Genomic DNA, 13,231 nt, shown 5'->3' with positions numbered 1-13,231 from the left:
TGCTCCCTTTCTCCAACCCTCTTTCGAGGTTTTCTGGATCCGCTGCTGCATTTGGTTCGATCGCTGTGTTTTTTATGTTCAGGGGATAGCTGATACGTAATTGATAATATTTTTTAAGACGAGGATATCAAAGGTTGGGAGCAAGTAATGAGATGGAGGTTTGAGTTTTTAAAAAATTTAATCTTCAGTGAATGCAGCATAATATGTACGTATTTTCTTATGTCAGAGCCATTTGGTTGACTTTTGACCCTTTTTTGGTGGGGGTGTTGACGTTTTCCAGGTGGTGGACGTGTGGTCTGGGAGCCACATCCCCCTCCGGGCGTACATCGCCTGCGTGGTCGTGCCCCTCCTGGCCCTCTGCAGCATCCGGAACCTCAAACTGCTCGCGCCCTTCTCTCTCCTCTCCAACATCCTCGTCGCCATCAGCCTCGGCATCGTCTTCTACTACATCTTCACCGACATCCCGCACACGGAGACTAAACCGCACTTCTCGACTTTCACACAGCTACCCCTCTTCTTCAGCACCGCGGTGTTCGCCCTCGAGGGCATCGGAGTCGTAAGTTCAGAAGGGAACAACAGCTCCGTACTGCCACACGAAGAGGCTGGCGTCCTCTTTCCTTTAACACGTCCTTGTATTGGGGTATAATTTTCAGAAAATAAATACTTGGTTATTCCACATATATTATTTATTAAACACGACCCAGGTTTCGACTTACAAAGTCATCATAATAAAAAAAATATATGTGGAATAATAAGTATTTAATAAATAAGTATTTATTTTCTGAAATGAATTGCTTCCACAAAGTGACGTCTGAAACCATTCTATTGGGGTATAATTTGTACGGGGATACAGTGCTCTGTTTCTTACTGAAGCCTTTCTGCTTAGGGCTTTCTCTGTCGTCTGTTAAGATGGTAGTCTGGATCTAGTGCTCGCACGGGGCATAAAACGGCGATCACCTCAATTCGCGTGAAATAAAGATTGCGCGCTAGCATGTGTCTTGTTTGATTTTACGCTCGGGGCTGCATTTTACAGGGGGTGTCCCTTGTAACACCGCCCGCCACACTGCCATGCGGTGGCTTGCTGGTCATTATGCCGATGTGGATGAGATGTAGATAATGCTGGAAAATCGAGGTAGGGGTAGGAAAAAAGAAGTCGCTTACATTCATTTTAATCGAATGGGACATTTTTTTTACTTAGTACATTGTATTTCTCTATTTGGATGGTTCCTTTAGTAGTAGTAGTATTTATGGGAGGCGACCGATAGCTAAGGTCATTAGCGCCATTGGGGATGGACAGGAAAGGATGAAGGGCGGAGAGAAACCCAGCGTCGGCATTAGCCTACTCTTTACGAAAGGCGCCAAGGGGTCCGCAGCTTAACATCCCATCCAACGGACGGTGTACTCACTCAAAGTGCCCTCCACAAAGCACCTCAAGTAGGAATCGGGATACCTCTGAAAAATATTCAACACCGACGGGATTTGAACTCTGGGTGGGAAGCCAGTACGATAGCCACCGCAACATCTCGATCCCCGGTTCCTCTAGTGATTGACAAAATTTGTCAGAGACATATAAATCATAAACATATAATTATAAACAATATGGTGTGCTTCAGGAATGGAAATTATATTGATTACATTTTAATTATTTGTTAACGGTTCCTCCTGGGTGTACATGTCTGTATCTATGTAAACAATAGCAAATGTTATAGAATTCCAAGTCAACAAAATGGCATGTTTCAGAACAATATTATCTATGCGTAAAGAATAGGAATTTAGGATAGAATTAAGGGATGTAGAAAGCATGCAGAGTGACATGAAGAGTTAGTGTAATATTTAGAATGGGTATCTGAGGATATTTTTGTCAAGTTAGGGCTAAAAAGTACAGTAGGGTGTAGGGTACGTGTCCATTAAAAACCTTCGTTTTGCCAGTAGATTACTGATTACTTATTAAGGATAATAGGAATAATTTTCTATGAATGATTATGAGTTAATTCCTCCCACCTAAGGTATTTAGTATTTTCTCGCTTAATTTTTCTGTGCACTCGCCACTATCTGCGTCAATTCATCTTCACTTCCCTCCATTTACGCCGAGGTGATAGAGAAATGCGTTTTTTTTAAGCTAAACTTTTTCTAGAACAAGAATGGGAAAAGTTTAAAGTAATATGTTTATATTCGTGCAAAAAAAGACGGAATTTTTTATGCATTTTCCTAAGCACACATGAAAGTTACGCATAAAAAAATGCATGGAGTTGTGAATAGTTTCTAAAAGAGTAATCTACTTTCGTGAGAGGGATGTTTCTGAAGGTCGATAGGTTGATCAGTCTACCACACTAAGCCACTATATTATTATGTGTGAGAAGATAGAAATTGGTTTGCGCTCTCATTATCTAAGAAGAACTTTTTAACTTTTTTAAATTGCTCTTCTAGCACCCCTATTGGTCCGTGACCCCTAAGTTATCCCGATAAGCCATTGACTTGTCATCGAATTTCCCCAGGGGCTGAACTACTTGAGTTGACACAACACCCATGCCGTGAGACTTGAACCCACGACCTTTGACGAGCAGCAGGCGAGCGATCTATCCACCTAACGAAATCGGCCGGCAACAGTTCGTAAAAGTTTACCCAAGTGTTTATGACCACATTCATGTTATGTCACTTAATGGCGTTCTTTGTCATTGCGTCAATGTTCCACAATGAGTGGGATATAGTAGTCAAGTGTTAAGAGCTTTCTCCTACCGACTGGAGGGCAGGGGTTCGATTCTTGGTGACCCCTTTGGGATACCTTAGATTCACTCAAGCTTTGAATGATTTTTCGGGTACCAGAACTTCCTAGAAAACCACAAACAGCATATTGGAAGGAATTGACCTTCCTTATTACGCTGTTAATGTCTTCATTTCACGCGCCATTGAGCTTAGTATCGGAGTGGAGTAGTATGAATTATATCCTCACCTATCAAACCAGTCTGTGGGTTGACAACCGAGGTGGTTCCGCCGAGTGGTTTAGGTGCCTCGCCGTTTTTTTATACTGTTTTATATCTCAATTCCACAGATCATGCCGATCGAGAACAATATGATAACCCCGCAGAACTTCACCGGGAACTTCAGAGTCCTGAATACCGGGATGACCGTGATTATCACCATGTACGCAGCCCTAGGGTACTTCGGCTACCTCAAGTACGGAGACTGCACCGAGGGGAGTGTGTCTCTCAACCTCCCGGATGAACCGTAAGTGAAGTCGGATGCACCCGCTCCACATATACATAACCAATGCCATACCTAGTTAACTTTCCAAAACTCTCTGCCTCATCATTGGAAGGGCAACGCAAGGAATGCGGGTGTAGCACTACGCCTTTGAATATTTTATTGCAATTATTTATTTTATCACGGTCGAGAGGGACACATTTGCATTTTCATAGCACGTTAAAACGTTTCGCGTACAAATCGTCTGGAAGCGGAAATTCCCTTTCTTCAGAGAACCATAATTCATGTCAAGAAAATTAACCCACTGATACTTAGTCGTTATCTACCGATCGCATTTCAAAACGCTTCCATAAAACCTAACTGCGCTTTTATTTCTCTCCTTTTTTTTAATAGTAAAACGTCATTGTTTGGTACAGTGTTGAGGGAACCTATAATGGAATAAGATGGGATTGGCGGGGGATTATATCTACCAGGCCCTAATAATTAGTCGCAACTCTCTCGTCAGACCAATTGTTGTGTTGGTTTAACGGGAACCACGTCAGGGACCAACCACAACCTCTCGACCAGAATACCCTCTGTGGTGGTTTACGGGAAATTAATACACGACAGGGACCACACACAGCCTAATGCACACTATCCTGACTGAAATCCTTCACGAGGCTTTGAGACCCTGTTAAAGAATTTCAGATGGAGATGGAATCCTTCACGAGGCTGTAGAGTAGACCCCGTTAAAGATTCCAGGATATTCTCATGCACACACTATGTGACTGGCACAGACCAATCACATACACAAGCACTCAAGAAACACACACTCACACACTCAAAAGGGCCCAACCTCTGGGAGAATCTGGACACAGGTAAAGAGCGCAACCAGGAAATGCGTCGAATACGCGTATTCCGGCCACAAAGTGGCCCTCTTCAGCGAACCGAAGGGAAAACACCTCCAGCACAAGGTTGACAGTGAGTGAATGGTGAAAGTTTTTTCCCCATTCTTATTTAACTGAGAGGCCGTAGAGCTCATTATTTCTTGCTAACAGGCCCTGAAAAAGAAGTGAAAATGACTCCGAATAATTGTAGATGCGCTCAACTCAGGGGAGGGGGGGTGCGACTGAATCAAACTATTAACCCTCTGAATTCAACCCAGATCTTCGGGAATGGAAGCCATTGCACTATATGGCGTAATAAACTAATACTTTTCAGGCAGCAGCAACCTGGGTATACCTGCTATTGAAATAGTGGCGACAGAAATAGGAGGTACAACAGGAGTACCGAAATTGTTGGTGGAATGAGATCCGGTGTGGCCCAATAAACAGTACCAAAAACGTCCTGACTCTCTGAATGACTGATCGTAGCACTTTTCCACTGGATACCATTTTATTTTACGACCGGGTTTCGATGTATTACATCATCATCAGACCTGATCGACTCGACATCGACTTCCATCACATCACGCCTGAAGCTACTCAATTTTTCTGACTCACCTTTCAATAGACGTAACACTCCATAAATAAGCGTGAATTATTATGCCTCAATTAATGATCTACTTAGAATAAAAAGCGCATTGACTTAAGTAGTCGGTCCCATAACAATAGGGGATTGGGATGGTGCGGTAGCTAACATACAGGCTTCCCACATAGAGGGTCCGGGTTCGAATCCCGGAGGCAGATATTTTTCAGTGGTATCCCGATTCCTACTTGGTGATTGGTAGAGAGCAGTTTGAGTGAGCACGACGTCCGTCGGATGGGACGTTAAACTGCGGACCCCTTGGCGCCTTTCGACAGGAGTAGGCTAATGCCGGCACTGGGGTTTTCTCCACCCTTCCTCCTTTCCTCTCCTCCCTAATGGTGCAAATGACCTTAGCTGTCAGTCGTCTCTCATAAAAACTAATAACTACCATACCAATTATATACTGATTCAGCCGAAATTACTAGGGAGATTGATGATGGGAAGAAATGGACGAATGGAAGCCCAGAATAAATAGAGGGAAGTTCAAAGAGGTAGATAATAAGCTGAGGCGTGGATCTAATAGGGACAAAGAAGCTTAGCGGAAGACCCAGGGCTGGAATATAAGTTTACAAGGGAAGAGCGAAATTGGTGCGCTGTATAGGAATGTGAAAGCACTGTCAGGAGGTAAGAAGGAAAACTTTTTAGAACCAGAGATGATCTAAGAGAAATGCAAAGAATATTTAGAAGAACTATGTAGTAAAAACATCAGGCCAAGGCTCTCCATTCCCCACTCGCGCCTGAGCAGTCTGAGACAAGTACAGGTTGGGAATTACCATCCTGTCCCTCCATTTCTATTCCTATTTTCTGCAGAATACTCATTATTTTTTCCCAATTTACTCTATCAAACGTCTTTTAGAAATCTACGAAACAGGCAAATACGTCCTGATTGTATTCTATATTCCTCTCGATTAATAATCTCATTGCTGCAATGGCATCACGGGTACCTCTCCCCATCCTAAACCCAAACTGATCATCCCCTAAGTAATCATTTGCCCTACTCTCTATCCTATTGTATATGATCCTGAGAACAACCTTAGCTGCGTGGGATATCAAACTAATTGTCCTATAGTCCTCACATGACGTGGCCTTTACCTTTTTCGGAATAGGAACTAAAACTGATCTCACAAAGTCTTCCGGCCAGATTCCCTCCTCATAAATACTACGGATCAGCCCATATAGCCTCTTCCTCCCACATTTTCCTAAACATTTCAATAGTTCCGCGGGAATGTTATCCACCCCCACGGCCTTATTTAGTTTCATCTCCCTTCCAACATGCTTCTTTTGCTTTATTTGTTGCCCGCCTCAATTTATTGTTCAATTATTTGTACTTCATTTTGCCTAATTCTGTATTGACATTCTTCCATTTTCGCCGTTCATCTATCTTTCTAATCATCTCATCCGTGATCCATGGTTTCCTTCTCCTTGCCAATGGCTGGAATATTACAAATAATTATCAAATAAACCTATAAACGCGAGATATCCTGTAAGATGACGTAAAACCTGTAACATTGTGGTTTGTTTGAATTTATCCTTCGACATTTAATAAAGTTCATTTAAATTTCACAGACTCAAATCGATGTAGGCATCTTATTTTCATGTAATGCAGCATTGTTAGAGTAGTACGTTTCCTGGGAGGGGGAATTATATGCCCGTGGACTATGCCAAAAGGATTTGTGTATTGGCACTCCACTCTTAAAATTAGGTTTTGGTTGGACGCAGACTGAGCAGTGATACATTTCTTTTGCTCTCCTAACAAAGCAGTCTGAAATTCCACACTACAATGAACCCTCCAATTCTGTATAGTCCTTTCTTCCTTTCATTCCGTTCAACATGCATATTCTTTTTCTTACCTTACCTCGCTTGCCTAAAGTCCTCCCCCCTTTGACAGTCTTAATGATGCCATTGTCATTCAAAACGCTCTGCATCCATCTTTTCTTCCACCTTGGGATTCTCCTGATAATATTCTCTCTTCTCCTACCATGCATAGTACTTCTTCGTTTGTTTTCCTATGCTCAAAGTATGCTACAGGTGAATTTTGGACCTGGTGAGCAGGCGGAAGTTTATTTCACTTGTGTTTGTCAACGTTCAAAGAAAGGATATTTTGGGCCAAATGTTGAAAAACAATTGGTCCAAGACATCCATTTCACCATTTACATCCTTTCCCATACTCTTGCCTCAAAAGGCTCCAATATACGCTTATAGTTTTGATTAAATTACCATATTTCTGCACCGTAAAAACCACGCTTCATGTCACATTTTTAACGAGTCTTTTCCAAACTTCCTCACTCAAGATCCCCGCCGTTATTTTCCTTTTTGCTAAAGGTTATTTGCCCAACTCAATCCTGCCTTTTATGTCCCTAATACTTTGACCATTATGGTCGAAAACGTTTCCAAGATAGGTGCAATAGTGCAAGAATAAATGCAGGAAATTCAACACACTGAAAATAATTTTCCTTGACCGGGATTCGAACTCGGATCGCTCGATGTTCGACCGAGTTTTTAACTACGAGAAACTACGAGATTTTAACGCTGTAACATTTTCGATTTTTGTTCCACTGGATGACACCGTTAGTTATCTGTCGCGGTGTTTGCCTTAGTCCTTTTCGAATTTGGGGAAATAAAGGTTGAGAACCACTTCCATAGTGTCTAATCTTAGGCGCAATATCCGGTTCGGTATTGTGTTAATTTTTCATTGCATGGATAAATACGTTTAAAAATATATTCGCCGAAAAAATCCCGTCCAAACCGAATAAAGGTCGATTTACGAGAAGCACTGAATGTAGTGTATTCCTGAGTTGCAGCGAATGGATCATCCTAATTGCGTATTCGTTTCAATTTTTTTCGTTCATTTAGCCTGGCGCAGTCAACAAAGTTGATGCTGGCGCTGGCTGTGTGCCTGACCTATCCTCTCCAGATGTACGTCGCCGTGCAGATGACCTGGGGAGGTATCCAGAGGTGGTTCCCAAGACTGAAGACCGAGTGGAAGGGACCATTCCAGCCGGAGCACGTCTACAGGATGTTCCTCGTCCTTTTCACAGGTTGAGTATTTGTGCCATTTATCTCTTTCAGCTGTCTTGTATTCCTCTACAGTGCAAGCAAAAATGCGCAAAACAGTTGTTCGTACATTGAAAAAGTAGATAGCGTCACTTCTTTCGGAGTTCTGCAGAAATGTCATTTCATTTCGGAACGCAACCTTCCGCAGAGATACGTAGATACTGTATCAGCTTCCGAAGGTTTGATGTGTGTTTATTTTCCATTGTGTTGAATCTTTAACGAGAAATTTGAGCCAAAAAAATACCTTACGAGCATTCAACCTCGGGAGAAACGACGAAATGTCATCCCAACTGATATCTCCGGTTATGTACAATGAAATGATCATTTATATTCAGTCATGTTGGCAGATATTACCACGGTGGCTGCAGTGCTTCCTTTAACTTTGCTGTCCTCTAAATATTGCCAGAATTCCGTTTCACCTTTGATGTTATCTACCATCTAGAATTTTCAGTGACCTTGCTTCTTCCTTGGGATTGGGATGGTGCCATGGCTAACTTACTGGCTTGGCGTGCCATGGCGAACCCTGGCGACGACAGATATTTTTCAGTGGTGTCTCGATCCATTTTTGAACTGCTTTGTGGAGAGCACTTTGAGTGAGTACGCCGTTCGTCGGATGGGACGTTAGACGGCGCACCCCTTGGTGCCTTTCGTTATGATTAGGCTAATGCCGACGCCGGATCCACCCTTCCTCCTTTTCCCATCCATCCCCTATGGCGCAACTGACCTTAGCTGTCGGTTACCTTCCCTAAAATCTTCTACTTGCTTCTTCCTTTGATCATTAACTGTAGGTCATCCGTGCATGTCATCCACCAGCAAGCTTTTTGCTGAAGATATAGGTTAAAAATAGCTCTGTTGTTTTACGTAAGTTAGGCCTCACATGCAAGGAGTATGCTGGAAGTGTAAAGGATCTAACGAAGTAGGCTGGACCACAGAACTAGCAGTCGTATTAGCAATAGATTTAAGGTAAGCAACCGACAGCCGAGGACATTTGCGCCATTATGGATAAAGGATGGGAAAGGAGGAAGGGTGGAGAGGAACACGGCGTCAGCATTTTACTCTTAACGAAAGGCGCCAATGGGTTCGTAGTGTAACGTCTCATCTGAAGGACGGCGTACTCACCAAAAGCACCTCAAGTAAAGATCAAGATACCACCGAAAAAGATCTGCCGCTTCCAGGATTCGATCTCGGACCCTCTGGAAGCCGGTACGCTAACTACCGCATCATCCGGATCTACTGAACCACAGAACTTCTACAGAGCTATATTGAGTGCAACGTAGAAAAACGCTAGTTTTGTGAAAATTTATCATGAACAAGGTAGCATTGCCAACAACAGTATTGGAAAAATTAGGATGCGAACCACTAGTTGACCGTAGGTTGAAATATAGGTTAAATTTAATGTGAAAATTTGAACCTGGCACTTATCCGAGGATGTTAAAGACATGTTACAGGTCCAGACTTACTACGATAGATCATACGTTGAATTAAAGTTTGGCTACGATTACTGTTGTCTCTTTGGCAGAGATATTGCAAATCTATTATTACCCCCATCGTAATACGGTAGGCGAGATCATGCCAATACAACGAGAGAGATTAAGTATAGAACAAACAGATTTAAGTTGCCATTTTTTCGACGGACGATAAGGGATCAGGATAACATTGTCCGACCGCGGTAGGGATAAAAATATTTGGGCCAAAATTAATATGGTGTGTATTCTCCCCCTGCCACACACCCTAGTGGTGCCTTGCAGGGTAAAAATGTATTAAATATTATTTAATACTACATCATACGGGAGATCAGTTCACTAACGTAAAATCAGGGAGATAAATAGCAGAACGGATAGATTAAAAATGTCGCTTATTCCTCGTACAGTTACATATCAAAATAGATATGATCGCAGATGCGAAGAGGATGATTTGCATTGGTAGTGCATATACCTGTACTTTGTCGTTGTCATGCAACCATTTTAAATATACCCATTTTTAATGGTGTTCCCTCATGATTTGAATATTGTCCTATTACGCAATATTTATGCATGCAAGTAGCTTCTTGCGTGGTGACTTACTTTGGTCGATTGCATGTTCTAACTAATATCTGTGTAGATTTAATCGTACAATAGTGATTGTGAATGTGTAGCTGGCTGGTGACGTCTCGCGCATGCGCTGACTTGCGGGGTATTATGTAGATGAAGCATTTCCGTCTGAACCAGTGTGCTGTTTGATTCCTCTGCTTATTTTCTTGAAGCTTTGATATATTTCCTTCCACGCCAAATGCCGCCCAATACTTTCTGATTCCTTTATCCTTTACACTCTGCTAATCCTTTCAATGTGATCTCAATGCTCACGTTTCAAATACTTCTGTTCTTTCACAGTTTCCATGTTTCTGGCATGTATCATGGCATTCACCAAACCGAACGAAAGTCCATATGGAATCATTCCCAAAATCAATAATTCTAATGAAGAAACAGTGGGCATTAAGGCGAAGTTCGCTGATTCAATGACACTACCCTAACGCTCCTAGTAAATCCAATGACAAGCTCAAAGTGGGTATGTGGACATCCCTCGGGTGTTCAGACCACCAAAGGACGAGGGTTTAGAGTGGAGGATGCTTTTGAGCTGTTGATGTGCAGCGGCGAGTGGAGATAATATGTTGGGCAGAGAAGGCAAACTTCTTCGAGACTCGAAACAGGGTGGGCGAAGAGAGGAAGTTGTTACTGGGAGGAATCCTCAGAAGGCATAAAACATTGATGGAGGGGGTATGAATACTGAGGGTGAACGGGGTTCTGGAAAGAAGGGAATAGATTTTTTTGACAGCATAAAGGCATCAAATACGAAGAAATAAAGAGAGATATAATGTATTTATATATTATATTTATTTATATATTTTAGTACCCTGCAAGTAACCGCTAGGGTGTGTGGCAGGGGTTGAATACACACCATACTAATTTTGACCCGAAAATTTTTACCCCTATCGCGGTCGGACAATGTTATCTTGATCCCTTATCGTTCGTGGAAAAAATGGAATCTTAAATCTATCTATTCCTACACTTAATCTGTCTAATTGTATTGACATGATATCTCCTACCCTAGTACGATAGGGGTAATAATACATTTTCAGCTCCACTGCTACAGAGACATCCTTCCAATTTATGCAAGAGATTTAATCTGTAATTTAACCTTCTCTCAATGAGATAACATTTATCTTTGACCTTTACATCATATTTACCCAGTACTCTTCCAATAAAGTCTAATTTTTTGTTAGCTTGTCCACATATTCCCTGTGTGTGTTTCTCCCAGGAGAGATGGTGAGCCAGGCTAACGCCTAGGTTTTTAATTGAGTCTATACAATCCATTTCGGTGGCCCCGTTGCATTAGGCGTTCGGGAGGAAATTACTCTTTTTCCTAAAATTCATCACTAAGCTCTTTTTTAAGTTTAATTCTGATTTCCAATTGTCACACCAGCGTTGTATAGCATTAAGGTCATCTAGTAAAGCCTATGTACTCTCAGGACCACGGACATCGCGATAAATCACTGCATCGTCAGCAAATGAACTTATTTTACTAGTGACTACGGAGTCAATGTCGTGAACGTAAAGCAGGAATAAAATTGGTCCGATAACACTTCCCTGAGTCGCCGGGTAACACCTAAAGTAACATCTGCTGCACTTGAGCTAACTCCATCTATCACTACTATTTGTACCTGACCATTCAAAAAGTCTTTAATCCAACCCCGAATATTTTTATCTATGCCGCATGCTTCTAGCATTGTGAGTAGTTTACTATGAGTTACTTTGCCGAAGACTTTCTTAAACTCTAGAAACATCGCGTTCACAGGAAAATTTCTCTCTCCCGAAGTAAGTGTCCTGAACAAAAAGCGGAACTTGTGTCTCGCAGGACCTAACCTTTCGTAAACCGTGCTGATTTTTCATTAATAACTCCTGATAATCGAGGTGTCTCACAATCAAACTAACAACTCTATGTTCCGTAACCTTACACGAAATGGATGTGAAGGAAATAGGTTTGTGATTGCTCGGTTCGTCCTTGTCTCCCTTTTTGAATATTTGTGTTACGTGAGCCGTTTGCCAATCTCTGGGAACCTTGTGATCTACCAGCGACTACTTAAATTTGATTTATAGATACGGCATAATTTCCGAAGCCAGATCATTAAATATACGAACGTGTATTTCAATAATATAGAAAGGGATGTGGGTTGGTTTAGAAAGTTTTCGTATTACGCTGGAGATAATAGTCCTTAGGAATCGTCCAAAATGTAACTTTGATTTGTAGAATATTTTGAATTAAACGTTTTACATAAATGCCTATCAAGTTCACACATTCTCTGTTCGTGAATAACATAGCGGTTAGCGACGGCGTAAATTTTAAGTTTCTCAAGTCGTTTCGCGTCAAAGAATGTGTAGCATATTAAAAAATAATTTTTTAGGATTTATATTCCCCCTTTCGCACTTTTTGATCTTCATTATAAAGTCAATCAAAATGTCTCTCTCCTGGAATTCCCAGTGAGCTTACCGACAATTTAATACTTTCGCTACAATGCCACACTTGTTAGGCACTTCTATTCAGGCGCGCTTCTCTTGGATCACGGTTCATTTTTAATTGTGAGGACTAATTTAACAGGTCCCTGAAGAAATTCTTGACGGCGACACAGAACTCTCTGATATCTCAAGGGTATAAAATTAATTACAATAAATCAACTCTGACTTTGGTTCTCTTATCACAAGATGACTGGATATTCTCAGTTGCGACTTAACATTTCACATAATCGCTTACTGTATTGTGTTTATTTCTCATTTTTCATTCACTCTCTAGCATGCATTGCGTTGGCAATCCCGGCCCTGGATTCGCTGATGGGACTCATCGGTGCGGTGTGCATTTCAACGGCCGGACTCCTGTTCCCCGCCATTCTGGAAACTGTGTACCGTTACGAAAATCTCGGGAAGTTCAAGTGGATCATGTGGAAGAACATCATCATCTTCCTGTTTGGTACACTCGGATTTGTGACTGGAGTTTGGACCAGCATCGTAGGGATCATCGCTTCCTTCTGATCTTTGGGATTTGAGGGAAAAAAAATGCGAATCCCACAGAAAAGAGACCTCAAACTGTTGGGAACACATTCATCGTGCATGCTAAGTATTTCAGAGCGGAGTTTTTTTTCAGGAGTGCCGTCGGATAGAAGTGCAAAAGGAAGAGAGAGGGTTGATAGGACGCGCGTGTGTTTACATAGTGTTCAATTTACGACCAAGGTAAATGAAGGTCCTCGTTGAATCATCGGGTCTTCGTTTGAAGAAGCCAAAGAGTCGGGCGCGTGTGGTTATTTCCTTTTAGACAGTTCCCTACGAGTGTGTGTGTGATGATTTCGATGTACATTTTTCCAAGTGTCGGAAGGTCTGAGTTCAAATGGACGTTTTCGTGTGATGTTTGTGCTGTTGTGGTGAAAAATCGTACTCTTAATTTA

The 13,231-nt window shown here is 41.9% G+C and overlaps 1 protein-coding gene across 1 annotated transcript; it reads left to right on the top strand.

Annotated features, from left to right (window-relative positions):
• Positions 1–280: 280 nt before the first annotated feature.
• LOC139685958 (proton-coupled amino acid transporter-like protein pathetic) lies at positions 281–13,181 on the top strand (the record flags this gene model as incomplete). The annotated part of the gene is made up of 4 exons (XM_071583093.1): positions 281–556; positions 3,050–3,225; positions 7,561–7,745; positions 12,586–13,181. Coding segments are annotated over 4 exons (873 nt in total), but the record flags the coding sequence as incomplete, so codon positions are not given.
• Between the last annotated feature and the right edge of the window lie 50 nt (positions 13,182–13,231).

This window comes from Hetaerina americana, unplaced genomic scaffold (assembly GCF_022747635.1).
Source record: "Hetaerina americana unplaced genomic scaffold, ioHetAmer1.1.p SCAF_122, whole genome shotgun sequence".
Classification (NCBI taxonomy): Eukaryota; Metazoa; Arthropoda; class Insecta; order Odonata; family Calopterygidae; genus Hetaerina; species Hetaerina americana.
Note: the sequence above shows the minus strand (reverse complement) of the source record. Positions and strands in the feature narration are given on the sequence as shown.